We start from the raw sequence: 19,518 nt of genomic DNA on the forward strand, positions 1-19,518 counted from the left end.
AACTACGTCGTTAGACCCGCCCATGACGCATGAACGTCGGTAACCACGCCCACGACGCATCAACGTCGCCAATAAACACGCGGTTTATTAGAGAACGCTACTGTGACTTGAATTATTAGCGTGTCGGACTAGAGACGCTGTATTGATAATGCGACATCTGTAGAACGCAGCAGTGTCTCTATTGTGATGGTCACACAGGAACACTGGTGTTTAGGTGGTTTTATGTAGAAATATGTATCTGTATTTTTATATAGGTATGCATACTTCTGTGTCTGTGAGTATGTGTGTGTATATCTGGTTATCTGTATATAAGTGTGGATATGGGTGTAGATTTTTATGTATCTGAATATGTATGTGTATATGGATGTGTATATGGATGTATACATACGAGTACAACAGTGGCGTACCGCCATTGGTGGCAGGCCACATAACTGCTATGGGGCCCGTGGCCGTAGGGGGCCCGTGAGCCAGCGGACCCCATAGCAGTCTCCCCCATTCTGTACCCCACGCTCCTCTGTTTGATTGCCGCCGCCGCCCACTGCCACTGTGTTCAGACATGGCCAACGCCTTTAATTGTGCTTGAGTGGGCCCTGCTGCGGCATTACTACAAGGCACAGCCGCACAACACACTACACGCAGCCATTACTGAGTACAGTGCCGGTGGGTGGCGGTTAATCAAACAGCGGCAACGCTGCTACGATGCACCACGCTGTGTCAGACAGTGGAGCTGCCAGCTGCTGTCGTGATGAGAGAGACAGGCTGCAGAGACTGAAGCAGCGGGGAATAAGGAGTGGTAAGTATGTATTTATATATTTTTGTAAATCAGTCAGTACTGATAATACTGGAGGACTGGGGCTGCATTTTACCCTATGGGGGGCTGCATTATACTGTGTGCTCTCCCATCCTGGTATACAGGGCTGCGGAGTCGATAAGCCAAACCGACTCCTCAATTTCCATGACTCCGACTCCACCTCCCTCATACATGGCTCATGTGATACATTAGGGTCATTACACTGTGCATGTGGAGGCTAAAAAGGTGGAAGTCACCATCGGGGTATCATACTGTGTTAAGGGGGACACTTTTGTTGGCATCACATTTTTATGGGGCTATGAAAGAGGAATCTAGGAGTTCAGAAAGGAAGAAAGGCTGGAAGGTTGTGGGATCTGCTCTTCTGTGTCCCCAACAATTATTTCCTTTTTTTTTTGTGGGGGGGTCCCAATTATAACTTCTGCTATGAGCTCCCATGATTCCTATGTCCGCCCCTGAAGTAGTACACGTATGTGTATACGGGCCCTTACTATTGAAACAATGATAAACAAATCTTTTGCAAAGTTAAACACAGTTTATTACACAAATCAATACAAAACTGAAAGTAGTGTATAATTGTCAGTAGTTGCCCACTATAAGTTCTGATGTTGCCAAGTAACAGCACCAGGACCGTTAAAATACTGGCAGTAGTTGTCGCGGCTGGTCTTCGCATCATGGGTGTTTCTGCCATATCCCACTGGTTGAAGGCCTGCAATTGCAGGATCGTTTGAACGCCATTCACCGAGCTCCACTTCCCCATTGGCTAGGTCCACAGAGTCCACGAAGCCAGGCGGACAGTACGTAATTGCATCACGTCGACGAAGAAAGTTGTGAAGCGTGCAACAGGCCAAAACAACAGAGTCTATTGATGTAAGCTTCATGTTAATTGGCGTGTGAAAAACTCTGAAGCGGTTGGCCATGATACCGAAGGCATTTTCGACAACACGACGTGCCCTTGACAAACGATAATTGAAAATTCTTCTTTCCTGGGTAAGACTTTTTTGGGGGAACGGTTTAATAAGATTGGGATGAAGTGGGAAGGCTTCATCGCCGACAAAAACAAAATTAAGGTTACCTGTAGTCTCTGAGTTGGGAGGCAATTGTAGGTCACAGTTGTCCAATCGCTCTCCAAAAAGTGTGTGCTCTAAAACACCACCATCAGAAACCCTGCCGTTCATGCCAACATCTACATTTATAAATTCGTAATTGGCATTAACAAGGGCCATCATGATGATGCTGAAATAGCCCTTATAATTATAAAAATAGGATCCGCTATTTGGTGGCTGAGTGATTCGGACATGTTTCCCGTCCAAAGCCCCACCACAGTTAGGGAACTGCCACAGCTGCTCAAAATCAGAGGCAATCTTTTTCCATTCCTCCTCCGTGTTGGGAAACTGTATGTAACTACGTAGACTGTGGTAAATTGCATTACATGTCTCCGGGATTAGAACACTGAGCATGGGCCTTGAAATGGCTGCAGAAAAATGCAAATCTTGGAGTGAGCGTCCGGTGGCCAGGAATCTCAGTGTGACTGCCAATCTTTCATCTGCCGGAATGGCAGCACGCATCGCTGTATCCTTCCGTTGATTACGTGGCGTAACTCGTTCCAGTAACTCTTTAAAAGATTCCTCTGACATCCTCAGATAGTTGCGGAAATCATGAGGATTCTTCTCCTGAAGCTCTCTTACAAGTTGCATGTGGGACAATTCAGACCTCTTCTGCAGCCACTCTCTGGTCCACATGCGACGCTTTCGTTTGGAACGCCTCTGTAGCTCTCGTGCCTCATCTTGACGCCGAGCTTCCTCAACCAGCAATGCAGCAACCACAATAGCACACTGCCCGTCGTCCATGATGTGCAAACTGCAAACATAACATGAAAAGATGAGAACACTTTCAACAAAACAATTAACACAAGTATTGAAACTGTATATAAAAAATATCATGGAAAACCATATTCCATTCTGTTAGTGAGCATGACAGAAAACGTGCTGTGTGGGTGCGTGTGCACGAGACCCCTAAAATATCTGCCCATGCAAAAGCATACATATATATATACAAATAGAAGCCAAGCCCTCCCTCCCTGAAAAGCAAAGATAACAGATAATTAGTAAATGTGTGATAAAAGAATAAAAAATGGAAACGCATTTGAGACCTCAAACAATACCTACCTCACTAAAGATGCCTGATATGTTCAAAGCGGAGTCACAGCTGGAGAACGCTGCAATGATCCGCAAAAATCAGCACTAGTCCAATGAACGGATATTAACAGCCCGGAGAACTCTGGTAGGATCTGCAATCAAGCACGAGGTCAGAAACAAAGGACGGAATCGCTATTCTGTTGCCTTCTTTATGCGCGTCCGGAAATGAGAACGCCGTAGAGACCACCAATCGGGGACGAGGGGCGCGGAATAGTCCAATTTATGCACGCCTACGTGTCTCAGTTCTGAATCGCTGGACGAGGTCGTTGGCTAGGTGTCAAATACAGCGATGCACACTGCCCAGCGGGAGTGCAACGACCCAGGAATGGTCCAGGGAGCTTTGTAACGATCAACGATCTCGCAGCAGGGGCCTGATCGTTGCTACCTGTCAAACGTAGCGAGATCGCTAGCGATGTCTCTATTGCGTCACAAAACCCGTGACGTATCAACGATCTCGCTAGCGATCTCGTTATGTGTGACAGGGCCCTTACACTTGCCGGATTATAACCGCCCACCGAGTCCTGTGTCCTCCGGGGAAGTGATCCAGCCAACTCTCAGATAACTTAGGTGCACTTGAACGGGACCCCTTTCTTGTGTACCTTCCCAGGTCGTCTCTCTGCGCTGGGTCTTACCCTCCTGCCCTGCGCCTCACACACAGTGTCCCGAGCCAGTGGCAGCGGGCCTTGTTGGGCGACGTATGGTGTGTCCCTTTGGTCCTATATGGCCAACTTTTCAGCGATTATGTGTAGATTTTGGCTACGGCACATGAAGATACCACAACCTCCGGTTTGCTAGCTGAGCCTTAAAGTACTCCACTAGTCTGGGGCCGGTCCCCTACTGCAGCCTTGATCCCTCCACGATCAACGTGAACTCGGGCGCACGGGTGGCATCCCGCACTCGCCATGCCCCTGGGATCCCTTCCAGCTCTGGAGCCTTTCTCACTGCTCCGGTGTTCTCTCCTCACTCTCCTCCTGGGCCCCTTTGCAGTCTGGACCTTACTCCTCACGGTCCTCCCTTCCTCTCTCACTCCTAGGACCAGACTGAACTCCTGCTCCATGGACTGGATGCGGGAATGGACCCTTCTAGATGCTTCCACCCTTCCTTTTATACTATTCCTTCAGTGCTCCCCTAAACTACTTCCTCCACCCACCTCCTCTACTTAATTCCACCCTCCTGACAGGGAACAGGCCTGTGCTCTCCCTTAGGAGCTATCTGGACCTTCCCTTATGAGGTGGTGTAGTGTTGGATGCGAGTGGTTGGGTCCCGGGTAGTGCTCCCTCCTTACCTGAGAGTGGGGTACCACACCTCTGGCTGAGATGCAGTACCGCTGTGGCAACTGGACCCGCAGGGGCGCCACACTTATATCATAAAGATGATTCCATAAAGAGCATACTGCTATACTAGATGCCGTTTTAATGCGTTTGAAGACCTTGAGAATCTGACATTATGCCTACGATGATGTAATCTGGTGGATTATTATGGAACACAGGTTGAATGATCATATGAACTTAGGAAAGGGGTTCCCAGAATGGGATCCCTTTCTTCTAAAGCAGCAAAAACAGTTCTTGTTTGGAGACCATAGAGAACCTGATGACTTCAGCTGATGCTGCGTCAAGAGGCGTTATTTGGTCAAAACAGGTTATCCATACCAGACAACCCTTTTACCAAATATCCAACTTTTTAACAGGTGGGCCAATCAGATAACCTGAATTAGGTCTAGCCAAAATATGGGGTCCCCACATCCAGTATATTATATTTTTCACTATTATAACTAATATTGTTAGTTGTATAATCCTTATTACCTATTGTTATGTCATTCCAAATCTGGTCAACATTCTTATACTTACATATTGGCAAGAACACTCTAAGCCCAAGTAATTTAAAAATCCTTCAGCCATAGCTCCATATAAATTTCGCAGTGGGTTTTCCATACCAAGATGTTTGAGGGTGACTCTTTGTGAATTGGGCTTCCAGGGTTTAGTGCATTTTTTTTTGCATGTTTTGGTTTAATTTATCTTACTCAACAACCATGATATATCACAAAGTTAAAGGGCTGGAAATATACCTACCACACCATTGGCGGGGACTGATGGAATGATAGAAGAGCAGTAATAACAGTATATGGGACCTTTGCAGTCCAATAATGTGACAGAAGCTACTTTCTGCTTTGGAGATGGATGTGGGCCCCCTTACCACCATGGCCCCTGTTCTGCAAAACAGGTTGCACCAATGATATGTCTGCCTCCGTACCAAACAGAACCATAATCTACTTAGGGAGTGTGTTTTTACCCCAGTGGTTGCTCAAATTCACATAGGATGGAGCAAATAAGTCTAATATTTCAGCAAAACTGCTGCAAAGTGCACTCATTCTTGGATTAAAGTGCTGCATGACAGCTGTATCAGGAGTGGCTTGCTCTCCTGTTTTTGTAGCTCCCAATGACACATGATTTGGCCTGAGGTTTGAATTTGTGCCATTAGAGAGGATTGGGATGGAGCTGCAGAGACAGAGGACCCAAGTCCTCTGTGGTAGCAATAAACATTTTTTTTTAAAACGTCAACATAGTTGCCTAGGCCAGATAAAGAAGAGAAGGAATGACATCAATCAGAAAAGACAAGACCTGTGAGCCATTGGAGATGTGATTGTGTTTGATTAGCGCTTTAGTTACTTGTACGGTTTGCAGCCTTATACATTTCTGTAGACCACCAAAACGGTTTCTCACCTCCTATATGGTCACTTTATGGCAGAATTAGGGTATGTGACCACGATGCAGAAATGAAGCAGAAAATTTCTGCAGCGTTTCTGCATGTTCTTGGCAGTGAAAAAAAGCTTGCGGATTTTGCACGCGTTTTTTTGACGCATTTTTGACTCGTTTTTACATGCGGATTTGACTTGCGTTTTTCAAATGCATTGGGACCTAAAATTCACATGCAGAAACGCACAAATAATGGACATGCTGTGGATTTTTCCGCAAGGAAAATCCGCTACGGAAAATTCCGCAGCATGGGCACAGAACATGCAGATTTTCATTGGGGATCATGGGGCACGGATTACCAAGCGTTTACGCTGCAGAAATTCCACAGCAAAAACGCTTGAAAGACGCATAGTGGGCACACAGCCTTAGTTACATTGGTCTTTGTGAAGTGAACACCTGCCTTTGTCCGTGTGATAGTACAGAGGAGTTTTTTTATGGTCAGCCTGGCAGAAAATTTCCCTAAAAACTGCACTGCATAAAAAGTCATAATCTCCTGTAATTGTGCTTGTGCTGGTTGGGATAAGTAATGACAGAGACAACTCTCTCACACTTCTGTAAGAACCTTAGAGTTTTTTGCTTTAATGCCCTGTGTACTTGACATCAAATACAATAGGGGACTTTCTGACACGTCTTTTGAAGAGTATTTTAATAGGCATCCATGCCTATATGACTGCTATGTCCACAGAGGAGAGCTGCTGACTATGGCCCGAACTATCAGTATTTGGCCAGTATTCGGTCAGTATTTTTCTCAGGAGCGGGAGCCAAAACCAGATGAGGAACAATCAGAGATAAAAAGTATAATAGAAACAAGTCACCAATTCTGCATTTATCACCCACTCCTGGTTTTGGCTCCCACTCTGACAAAAAAATACTGACCATATACTGATTGTGGGGTCGTGGCCTGTGTCTCAAGCTGGCAGACTTGATAATAAAGATTGTATGTTGATGTCCCAACTATCACTGTCAAATGTTTACAAGCGCTTGACCTGCCGCAATCATGTATAAAACCAACAAACAAAAAAAGTTACTTGTAAAGAGATACTTTTTAAAGCGCATTGATTAAAAACTCTCTGACACAGTTGCAATCTCAATAAGAATTTATACAAGTAACATAAAACTTAACATGCTATGTAACAAAGATTACAAAGTCAGCTTGTTAAATGGATATCCAGTAAAAGACAATGTTTGTGATGCAGTAAGGTATTTAAAAGAGGGACATAGCTAGAACACTAAAAACACATATGAACAGATTAAAAATGTACAAAATAAAATAGGGCCCATGTTGGAAAACAATGCGAGAATGTATCTGAGAGGTCATCGCAAAGCCCTGTACTTCTTATTAGAGGTAAAACACCTGATAAAACAATAGTATCACTAACAAATTACTAGCTAACTACTGTTATGTGCTTTTATGGCTGCATGTTCAGAATAGCACCAGTGTACCTCAGTGTGCAAACTATTGGTGGGTTAAAAGTCTACAAGTTGCCTCCATCATTATTTTAATCTTTTATAAAGAAATAACCTTTTAAAATATGAAGAAAACCTGCAGGAGTGTAGACTACTGAAATGAAAGTTGGCATAACAAAACTACCTCTTCAGAAGCCACAAACGTCTCTTAAATTGATCTCCACTTTTCACCACAAAAATGTGCCTTCATATTATTTGGGCAGGTTCAGAAAAGTGTATTTCACAGTCTGCAGACAGACAGCAATGCCGGACAGACCGTGGGGCTCCTGACTCAAACTTACAATCTTATATATGTTTGTAAGGTTGTAAGTTCTCTGCGGACAGCCTGGATATTGTAATCCGTATATGGACCGTCTGAACCTAGCATTAGGGTTTTCGCTCACACTAGCATATAAAAAAATCAGTCCTGTTCTGATCTAGGAGAGTGGGACGATTTTTTTCTCACTCATCATCCGTGTACAATCCATTTTTTTTACTCAGCAGCTTTTAATATTTTACACAACTATTTACAGTTTCCTATACTACAGAACAGTAATGTATCCATAAAAATCAGATGCCATACTGGGCAGCACGGTGGCGCAGTGGTTAGCACTATGGCTGAGGGCAGCACAGTGGCTCAGTGGTTAGTACTGCAGCCTTGCAGCACTGGAGTCCTGGGTTTAAATCCCACCAAGGACAACATCTGCAAGGAATTTGTATGTTCTCCCTGTGTTTGTATGGGTTTCTTCCCACACTCCAAAGACATCCTGATAGGGAATCTAGATTGTGAGCCCCAATGGGGACAGTGCAGAGAATGTTTGTAAAGTGCTGTGGAATTAATTGTGCTATATAAATGAGTAAAATAAATACTGAGTATGGCATCCATTTTTTTTTGCTCTCAGAGTTCGGAGTGAAATCGCAGCCGAATACAGCTGAGAAAAAACATGCAGATCTGCATTGCCTCATTGAATAACATTGGTCCGAGTGCAATCCAATTTTTTTCTCACATTTATCACATTGCACTAGTCCGATTTATACGCTAGTGTAAGCGAACCCTTAGTTGTATCAACTACTTCTAGTATCTGCTTTTAATCTAATTTTATAGTATGTTCCCACAGGTTGCAAATATAGCTGTTGATTTTGGTGGAGAAATGATTTGTATTTGCCGCACATTTTTCCCTTTACATTGAAAATTCATATCCACAGTGATGGTCAATTTATGTTCTGGATTTTCCCCTTACTCACGTTATATGGATCAGAGCTGTGTGTAGTAATGGCAGGCACCCTCTCGCACCGACACGTAACCTATGATAACCCTGTACAATGACCACACAGGCATGAATCCCTGAAAACTCAGGCCCCTAGACATTTTTTCTTTGCTTACATAACTGACACATTCTAACTATGCAATTTTTAGGTTTACTTACCAAAAAAATAGAGCATTGTACTATTGCACTAACAGCCAAAGTCAATATAAGCCACAACCAGACATCAACTATTCACGTTAGTGCAGGACGGAATAATTACATGTAATGTCTTAGCAGTTGCTAAGTAACTGCACATTTATGCCTCTTGTAACACAATATAAAATCTCAAAATGCAACTGTAAAATGAGGTCATTCCATAGACTTTATTGTGACAGTAGAGCACGGCTTCCTAATGGATAAAGTCACCTTATTGGGCTGCTATGTGTCAATAAAATTAGAAAAAATAAACCATCAGTGTAATTAGTCTTGGAGCCGGGGCCTCATACGTGACCATAAAGATACATTATCCACCCCTCTCATCAGAAAGAGCAATTCTAATGTTTTTTTTTTATTATTATTTTTAATAAAGCCTATATTCATAAAATCCTCCCAGCTGTCCATGTGACGTGACTCAGTCCGAGCCATTATGAATTGAAAGGAGTGCACAGTTAATGATTCTCTCAATGTTTCATTGGTACAAAGATACCCTGTTCAGAAGCGGTCAGGGCTCCACAGTTCACACACCCTGCCGAAAAATACTGATTCTAGAAAAATACTTGAAAGGTTATATATATATAAAATGACATCACAAAGCTTTTACACTTCCTAGCATCCTGCTGTCATCTTGGATACCGGATTGCTTTTATTCCATTTTCACATATACGGTCCTCTGAAATACTGTATGTAAGTCCCAGCACATGAAATCTTTCGCACCCACCAATTACCAGTTCAGCAATGCCCTGATGTTACCCCATAGTCGTGTGACCCACAAGTCCGCCCCCAGCCGACTCATGTACTGTAATTCCGGAGTCAGCATATTCCTACACAGCTGCTTGTGCTTGCGTGAAATGTTTTTTCTGAGATTATATCCTTGGATAGACGTTTGTCCTAAAGGTTGCCACGGCTGTAGCCCAGATTCTTGTATTTTGCTGGCATCTACTGGGCCGCCTCCTGCTATACATTCTTGTTTAAGCTCTTCATTTCTCCTCCTTAACTCTATGACATCCTTTTTCATCCTTTCCGCTCCATACTTCTCTACCTTTCTCCAGAATGTTGCATTGAAATGTTGGTAGATAAGTGTGTCTAGTGCATTCCATTCCTGGGCTAGTCGGTACATCTCTGGGCTCAAACGTGAGCCACTATTGTCTTTCCGGGCATTCAGTTTAAAGTAAAGTATGTCATGCATTTTCCAACACATTAAGTCACGCAACAGCAGCAAGGACTCATCAAAATACTCTAACAGCATGACCAAATGAAAGTGGCTATCAAGTTGATTTAGTAAGTCTGATAGCCTGGTTTTCTCTATATCCATTTCATTGTCATAACCCAGGTCAAATGTCAACAAGTTATGTAGGTAGTGAGCACTGAATCCACCAGAGTCATAGTAGTTTCTTGGGCTCTGCAGAAAGGTCTCCATCTTCTGCTCACTTGAAGCACCTGGTAACTTCCAAGTCAAAGGCACAACATGTGAAAAGTAGTGAAATGAGGATTCAAAAAGCAAAGCTGGATTTCTCAGCACCGTGACAAACATTGTGTCTGGGGGTATCAGCAGGTTCACCTCTGAATGGCGATATCGCATGTGGTTACAAATTATATTATAGCATAATCCAGCATGGTAACCCTCAACTTGCCAACGCTGGAAATAGCTTGGGTAGTCAAAATCATTACGTCCTCGTGGGAAGGCAAAGTGGAGCCTATGCTTCTCTCCATAACGGAACAGGATGTTAAGGATTGTGCTGCTACCTGTCTTGTGAGTTTTAAGAAACATAAGATTACGCCGGGGGAGGCATCGCAATTCAGATTTTGCAGTGGAATTGGATTTGGTTAATAGAGATTTAGGTAGTGCAGGTGGATGACACTGGAAAGACGTAGGGTCTCTGAGAAGAAAAAAAATTGCAATTAACCAGATAATTCGACTAGTTATTTAATATGTAAAATAAGAGGCTGCCCTACTTCCTATACCTCCCACAATTTTGTAAATCCAGAGAGAAGGAACCCTTGATGGATTAACTATGAGAATAGAGGACATGCTAAATAAACCGTGATGACGTAAATGAATATCACACTTATTACATGCAAGAATGTTTGTAAAGCAGTTCCTTCTTTTTTGGATTTACAATTTTGTGGGTCTCTTAGAAGGACTAGCACCAGCAATAGTGATTGCCTACAGTGGTCAAAAGTCAGTACGATAGGAACAGGATGTACAGAGTCAGTCCCACCCTAAGGCCGGGGTCCCACTAGAGTATGGCATCCCGATGCGAGATCATCAGATGCAATATGCTAATGACACTCAGCTCCTGCTCTGCTGCGAGCAGGATCCGAATGACAGTGCTCTGAGCTCTGATCCTCTCACACAGAGGGGATCGCAGTACAGCTGCGGGGGGGGGGGGACAGAGAAATCAATTTCTCCATCTCCTTTGTTGCTGGCATCGGCGGGAATCGCACTGCACTCGGGCGATATCCAAGTGCAGTGCTAGGTTTCACACGCACCCATAGGCTTGTATGGGTGCGTGCGATCCAATCCAGCATGCAATCTGCGATTTTTTTTCCAGCCCAATCGCAATCCGATAGGAGCTGGGAAAAAAAACGCCACTAAGCACACAATCATAGGATTAGATTGGTCCGAATGCAATCCCATTTATCGGATTACATTCGTCCAATTTAATCGCAAGTGAGAGTGAGTCCTAAGGCTATGTGCACACGGTGTGTTTTTGGTGAAATTTTTCCGTGCAGATGGGCCAAAAACGCATTGCAAACCTTATCCCAGGATTTCCTATGAGAATCTGGAAGATCTGTGCACATGATCAGGAATTTTCCTGACAGGATTTCATGTGCGTTTAAATAAGCAGCATGTCAATTCTTTGTGCGGATTTGCCAGCATTTTTCCTATATTGTATTTCCTGTCAGGAAAATTGGAAAAAACGCATGGCAAAAACGCACAAAAAACGCATGCAAATGCAAAAGAAATGCATCAAAAGGCGTGGAATTTCCGCAGCGTTCTTGCTGCAAAGAGTTGCAGAACCTTGCAGAAATGCTGCAGAAATTTCTGCAAACAAATACTGATCGTGCGCATATACCTTACAGGAGCCATGACGACTGGATTGGGACCAGTCTAGATTTAATGATATTGAATGGTTTAAAGTCACTTGTTTTTAGCACTGATAATACACAAAGTTGACCTTTATTATATGCAGTTTATACACCCATTATAAGTGCGCTCCTGATCTCTGCCCTATTTCTATTCAAGCATATTTGTCACCGGATTTCACAATGCAAACTGCATACATTATGAAATCACTCTCTCACAGCAGGTGAGGCTAATGTACTTACTATGAAAATAAATGTCATAATGGCTGTATAATCTTTTTAATGTTTAAACTCAACTCCGCCCACATAGCCTGATTGACAGCTCCTCTGTGTCCATCTGTCATGCATCTGATGAACTCTCATACTGCTCATTACAAGCTGCAGCAGTCAACCAGGCTAGGTGGGTAGAGATTAAATACAGGTTGGCCAATAAGCTCTGTCTCTTTAGATGGACTAATAAAATGATCTGTGTAATATTAGGATCATACAGTCATTCTGACATGGATTTTCAAAGTAAGCACACCAGCCACAACTGGTGTAAGAAATCTATTGAACAATGTATGCAATTTGTATTGTGAAATCTGGTGATAGATCTGAGATCTACTTTCACAATCATGTGTAATGGAGAGCATACTAATTTAAATTCAGTCCACAGAATAAATAGTGAGCTGTCAAGTTAGGGCAGAGACAGACTGCTGTATAACTCGTGGGAGAATCGCATCACACTGAAAGGACTGGCCGGCACCTCTCCTGACCTGAGCACGACAGCATGATGGATTTCTATGCAGCAGTCAAGCTCAGGTCAGGAGAGGCGACAGGCACTACCAGGTTTACGATGTGATTCTCGCAGGAGAAATATGGTAGCGCAATTCTGCCCTTATGGACACTGTCTGGTCTCCATTCTTACTGTATTCGTGTTTTTCAGACATGAATAAAATTGTGTAATGCTTCCATGAGAATACTGTTTCTTTTAGGGATTCTGACAAAAAACGCAACGTTTTGCTCAGCAGAGAGCGCTGTATGTGTGTTGCTGTTGCGGTTTTCGTCAGAAAAACACGAATACAGTAAGGATGGAGACCAGACAGTGTCCATAGTGAAACTGATTCTGACAAACCCTGATGTAGGGCAAAGTGGAGAGCTTTGTATGTGTTTGAACCTAGCCTAAATCATAATTATATAAACAATATATAAGATTAATAACATTTTACATGTTTAAGCTGAAATCAGATGACTTACTCTGTGCTGCTGAAACTAAGTGGAGGAGCTGCATATGAATACAGCAAGATCAAAAAAGTGGTAAGAAGTGTTCCCAAGACTAAACCTTTCCATACTGATCGGCAGATCTTGCCCTGGGTCTGTATACACAGCATCTGTAAAAGAAGATACAGATAACTTATGCTGGATGACTATTATCTGGTTTGTGTATTTACTGTATGAAGAATAGATGCAGTATAGAAATTGCAACCAACTAGTAATGTACTTAATTCATATTCGTCTCCTACCTGAAAGAAACTCATAGCATACCAGTCCACAATCGTCAGCATTTAGGATGATATTAGTGTAAATATTTCATGCTTTAATGTCTAGACACTTACAATAAAATCACTAAAGCCACATAATTGACCATGATAGTAGTCATTAAATAAAATTTGCCTACTTAGACACTTCATTGGAGATGTTGACCTCTTATACACCTTGGTAACTGAAAAAAATAAATTCCCACGAACGGTCTGATGTATTAATGATTCATCAGTGTTTACCCTAACAATAACAATTCTACAGGTTGTGGCAAATGATTTAATGAAGAATAGTTAAAATGCTTGTACTCACTTTCCTGGGCATGCTTGCTCAACCACAAAATGCCTTCAGGAATGTCTCTTGGGAATGCTGAACTTGGCTGCTTGTCTATTGCCACTAAGTTACTTTTTAGTTGTCCTCAGGTGTAAATTGAGGAGGCTGGGTATTGTATAACTAGCAGCCCGGTTTCGAAACAAATACTTTTCAGAAGCTAGAAAAGAGTGCTATACATAATAAAAAACTAACTCAAATTACCCATGTCTATTCACTTTCAGCCTTTTTTACACGATAAACAACAAAGTTGTCATAATTAATAAATTAGTAAATGGCATTACGGAAAACAAAAATAAAATTTAGAAGATTACAAAGACATTCGCCAATTCAAAAAGTGAAATGCCCAGGGCAGATCGCGTGGAAATCTCTCTGTATGCCTTATCACCTTCAGCTGATCTTGTTAAAATCTCTGTCTCAAGAACATTTCTATTCAATGATGTTATAACTAATCGTGTACCATTGCAGAGTCCTCGTTTTGTATTCAAATTTCTCAACAACATAATGCTGCCCACCTTAAGTCTAAGGCAATGACTTGGCAAGCCTGATGGGGTTAAGCTATTTAAAAATTCAATCGTCGTCATCTACAACAACAGAGTCATCGCTCCAACGTCAGCTGATGTTTTTCTCAGACTCACCTCAACATTAAGCTCTTTATGTAGTAAGATTCCTCCATGGTAATGAGGCCTTAGAGCAGTGGTCCCCAACCATTCTGTTTGGAGCCACATTCAGCTTTGAGAGAGGGGTGTGAGCCACAATTGGGTTTAAGAGAGTCACGAGCGACATCCAGCTCCCGCCCACCTCACAGTAGCAACACAGAGCTCCCATTATTGGTATAATGACCGCCAAAGCTTTTCCACAGAAATCACACCGAGGCAGTATACCAAGATCCAGAGGTTCCCACAATACCTCCATTCAGTATTCTTGCATCAATCATTCCCACCACATCCACACTACATGTTGCACCCAGCTTCAAGCACCTCCTCTGACAGTTAGCATCATTCAGTCTCAGCTTACCATAGTTAAATTATCTCCAAGCCTCCAAAGCCAGAATATGCATCTTCAGATCTGCTCTTCTGTGCTTGGCTACTCACAAAATTCCCTATCTGGAGATCTGGTCTTTGTAGTTGTTTGCTAGACCTGGTGCTAGTGCACCAAGCTGGCAGGCAACCGCGAATCACACATCATGGACCCACGAGCCACATGTGGCTCCCAATGCCACAGGTTAGAGACTCCTGCCTTAGAGAAAAGCAGACAGTATAGTATAGAGCTTGCAAGCACTGCACTCTTTGCCCATGGATATTGTCTCTTCCCAGCCTAAAAATACAAGCCCTCAGCCACCTCAGAAATGGTGCATCCATTAGATTGTAATGTCATGTCAGCCCCATATACATTTGTATCGCATGAACCTACAACTCCCAGTATGTCCTTAACAATGGTAAGTAGATACTGGGAGTTGTTGTTAACAGACATCATAAGACTGTAGACCATATAGGAACCACTGTGATGATGACATACAGACAGTATAGATTCATCGCTCCACTATCACTATTGTAAGCCCATAACAGTTCCAGTCCTTTTATTCTGGAGATTCAGAGTAAAGTTAAGTGCCTATTTATACTGCTCAATCACCACCACTAAATGCAAGCCGATCGGCAGTTGGTTAATAGTCTGTTTAGGCAGGCTGACCACACTTTTATATACACAGAAATATTGTTAATACAATCATCCTGGGAGCATAGAAGAACATGTTATTGGCAGTGACTCACCCCCTGGGCCGTGGGGCACTCGGGACCGGGCTTCAGGGCAATGCTGGGAGTAGTAGTGGCGACCCGGTCCCGTGGCTCAGGGTGGTCAGACCAGTGGCAGTCTTTTATATGTTTTACATACTGTCTGACTACGCCACCCGTGGATTGTGGCTATCATGAACCGCTGCTGCAAGGCAGTCTCCTGAGGCTGATGGTGTGTGCAGCTGAGTTAGTATGACTCCCCACGGGAAGAGTGTAGCCCCAGGGCAATGTAGTAGATGGCGGGGGTGATGGTGCAGGGAGTCCCAGTACCGTTAGTGCTGGCGAAGTAAAAAGCACAAAGACAACGTGTTGCAGTCCAGGGTCTTTTACTCACAGTTCGTATACTCCAAGCCACTTCTGTACAGGTAGTGACTGCCCAAGCCGTGCTGTGTCCACCAGGTGAGGGGCTCGGTCAACCCCCAGGCAATTCAGGAGTATGGCACAGGACTCCCTTCTATCCTTCCTCTGGCTCATGCCCCACCAGTGATCAAGCTTTTGTCCAGCTGCCGCGGATCTATGCTGGTAAACGTGGGCCCCGTTTCCCGCTATCCTATATGGTGCCTTCCTAGCAAGGTTTAGCAGGGGGTCGCACCAAGTGATGATCACGACCTCCGGTTCTTGGCTGAGGATTATTTGCCTCCACCAACTTGGGATCCGGTACCCTTTTCTTGCCTGACCCTTCACCCGTAATTTCCTGGGTCCTTAGGGTCCCTTCTGCCTTCTTGTTTCTGAGCCCTTCTGTTTCTCTGTCACTCCTTCTCCTTTCCTGTTCCTTCTTCTCCTCCTTCCCTCGGCCTCTTCTCCAGGCCTACTTCTCCTTCTCCTCCCAGGCTCCGGCCTTCACCCTAGGCCTGCCTCTGAGCAGAGCTCCTACAGAGCCTCCGCTCCCTGTCTTCTCCTCTCACTGTACTTCACTCGACTCCCGTCCTAAGATGGTGCCCACCTTTTATACCTCCCCTCTGAGTGTGAGCTCAGGTGACCAGCACCCAATGAGCTCCTTCCTATGCTCAGAAACCGTCCCCTCCTGCTCCTACATCACTGGGTTTTCCTCCCCCCTCCCCACTCCAGCCAGGGACATGGTCTGTCGTGCCTGCATTACTATATCAATGGGAGCACCGTTGAGCTGTCCCCCGGAAATGGGGTGTGTGTGATGCATGCAGCTTAACTGAGCCCTGGTCCATACTCCATCCTTACCCGGGAGTGGAATATCACACCTCTGGCAGAGGTGCAATACCCCTTTAGTGGCCGAACCCTCGGGGCGCTACATAGCCAATATACTGAAGTCGACAGCTACTGCAGAATATACAGTATACCACGTGGCTGGTCTCACGAATTATAAAGGATTTAATTGGATAGAATAAATGAGATGAATGGAATTCCTGTTTTCTATTGTCAGCAATATAGAATATACTGTATATTCTGCAGTAGCTGTCAACTTCAGTATATTGGCTATACCACACGCAAAATAAAGAAGAGGATTGCTGAACACATCAACAATATTACTAATAACAACTCAGCATATTCTGGTGTGGCTAAACATTTTACCATAATACATAAAGGGGATACTTTGTGTTTATCATTTTTCGGACTCGAAAAGGTCAATCTTGCGGCCCGTGGTGGTAGCTGGCAAAAGCAGCTGGCCCTCAGGGAAGCATATTGGATCTTGACTTTAAACATGAAGTACCCCCATGGCTTGGATTTCAAAAATAATTTGCTTTTCATCTACTAACATTTTTCTTCTTTTTCAGCTTGGCAATGTATATTTCATTTCAATTTTACATCAAAACAATGTGTTTCCTTATTTAGGAATGTGGACATATAATTCACACAATGTTTAATGATCAGTTGTGATTCACTATATGTATTCCCCAGTCGCACCCTGTACACACGTTCAGTTTTCTTTTGCAAATGATGTATCTTCTTTGTGTGAATCACTATCTGATATACCATTCATACTTGTTTTTTCATCTAATAAATATTTGGTAATGCGTTTAGCAAGAGATGAAAAAACTCCCTTATGAAATTTGTATGTATTTCCATCTGTGTCTATTGCAATAGTATAGACGGCCAGGCCACCTGGATCGTTGGCTTTTGTTGTTTTACAATTGTTCACATTCACTCTACTCACCTGCGGCCAGGTTGCAGCATTCAGTTACATTGTCGGCCATGTCTGCTGCGTTGGTAGTATTGGTTAGTCAGCTGGGACTCCTCGGACTAGTTGTTCCACAGCATTTCCAGTATGGTGCCGGCAGGTTCATTCGTCCAGGCCGGCGGTATAGTTTGCTATAATCATTTTACTTACCTGTGGCTATGTTTTGGTATTTGGGTTGCATTGCTGGCCATGTTTGCACTGATGGACGTTTTTCTGGGACTGCTGGGATATGTTGTCCTTTAGTGTTTCCATCGCAGAGTCTGTGTACTTGTATGTAGTATCATGTGCCCAAAAAACAACCGCACTTTATTCCTTGTTGTTTTTGAGTTAGTTAGCCTAATCTATACCGCTGGTGTCAATCCAATGTAGTTTTTTATTCTAAGTGCTGTTTTTTTAGTTCATTCTTTGAGTGTAATATGGTGTTTGGCACTTGTATTGCAGCATTGGCTGTGTTCGCTGTGTCCGCATTTGTAGATGGTTTTCTGGGATTGCTGGGACACGTTGTTCCTTGGTGTCTCCGGCGCGATATCGGCACATTCCTGTGTGGTGCTATGTGCCTTTTTGAGTCGCACTGCTCTTTTTGGTAGTTTTGATTTCAGTCAGCTAGGATCCATATGTCTGATGATAATACAATGTTCCCTTTTTCTTTTCTGAAGATCGATGGCTTCTTTACATCATTTTTGAGTGTGACAGGGTGTTTGGTTTTCTTTGGCATCCAGTTGTGTGGTTCTTGGGCTGGTGTTAGGTGTTGTTTTGTTTCCTGAGGTAGTTTTTTGTTTTGTTTTTATTTTAACATATCCATGTCAGCTTACAACGCCATGTATTCACATTATGTGTATGCAAACACCTGATGCTTTACCTCAGCATTGGTTAATTAATTAATCAATCACCTAGTCAATAGACATTGTTCTTTAAGATATGTTACCTCTGACTCGGGGTGGGTCCTGTACCTGAAATGCGTCAGATTTTCCTGAGGTTTCTGATTTTATCTCCATGGTTTAACTTTTTTCTTCAAATAAATTTTTTTTCCTTTTCTATGTCCTGGTTGGATGTGCCGGTTCTACTCTTTTTTTCTTCATTCACGGTCAGAGACTATCTGAGCTAGGCCACTTTGGAACCAGAACATTTCTTTGAAAAATACTTGGGCCCAATAGAAGGGTAAGGCTGTGTGCCCACTATGCGTTTTTGATGCAGATTTTCCGCAGTGTAAACGCTTGCAAAACGCTTGGTAATCCGTGCCCCATGATCCCCAATGAAAATCTGCATGTTCTGTGCCCACGCTGCGTAATTTTCCGCTGCCGGTTTTCCTTGCGGAACAATCCGCAGCATGTCCATTATTTGTGCGTTTCTGCATGCGGATTTGAGGTCCCAATGCATTTGAAAAACGCAAGTCAAATCCGCATGTAAAAACGCGTCAAAAATGCATGTAAAATCAGCAAGCGTTTTTCACTGCCAAGAAAAATTTCTACTTCATTTCAATCTTTGGAGGGATTTGAGACCAAGGGGCTGTGATTAATCCGCAGTAGGGTAAACTATTTCTAGATCCATACAGCGAGCTCCAGATGAGATCATATATTTGAGGAATGGCAGTTCTTGATGCTCAAAGAGACATTTCTCTAAATTCACATAAAGATTGTTTTGTCGCAATCTCTTCAGAACTCAGCAGACATGAAGACGGTGAGAGTATAAGCCACTAGAGAAAATTAGAATTTCATTCAGATAGACTAAAACGTAATGGTACAGTACTTCACTACAAATCTCATTCACAAAGTGCTGTAACACAGCAGGTACATTGTATGATTAAAAAGGAATAACTAGATATTTATAGTGGCCATCATGGCTAAAGAACAGTGTCTTCCATTTGTCACCATCTTTTAAATTGGATAGGTTAGAAACTCCACGCGAGTCTAATTTGGTGGAATTGGCAGCATCTTTACTCCTGTCAAATAATTAAGAGATGAGGTGCAATG

General features: G+C 43.2%; 1 protein-coding gene across 4 annotated transcripts in view; it reads right to left on the reverse strand.

The window, feature by feature from the left end:
• Nucleotides 1–1,343: 1,343 nt before the first annotated feature.
• Nucleotides 1,344–19,518, reverse strand: part of GAL3ST1 (galactose-3-O-sulfotransferase 1) — a 177,647-nt gene continuing 159,472 nt past the window's right edge. Inside the window, exons 2-3 of one of the 4 annotated variants that reach the window (XM_073671168.1) lie at nt 12,995–13,128; nt 1,344–2,668 (exon numbers count right to left, since the gene is read on the reverse strand). In XM_073671168.1, coding sequence (XP_073527269.1) covers nt 1,402–2,668; nt 12,995–13,128 — 1,401 coding nt within the window. In that variant the 3' untranslated portion in view covers nt 1,344–1,401. Of the gene's footprint in view, nt 2,669–6,838; nt 10,549–12,994; nt 13,129–19,518 lie in introns of those variants that run through there. The other 3 variants (XM_073671167.1, XM_073671166.1, XM_073671169.1) reach the window with 3 other exon arrangements.

The sequence above is a fragment of the Phyllobates terribilis genome, unplaced genomic scaffold (genome assembly GCF_046119375.1).
Source record: "Phyllobates terribilis strain yellow unplaced genomic scaffold, ASM4611937v1 Scaffold_1__5_contigs__length_1240528914, whole genome shotgun sequence".
In the NCBI taxonomy this organism is placed as follows: Eukaryota; Metazoa; Chordata; class Amphibia; order Anura; family Dendrobatidae; genus Phyllobates; species Phyllobates terribilis.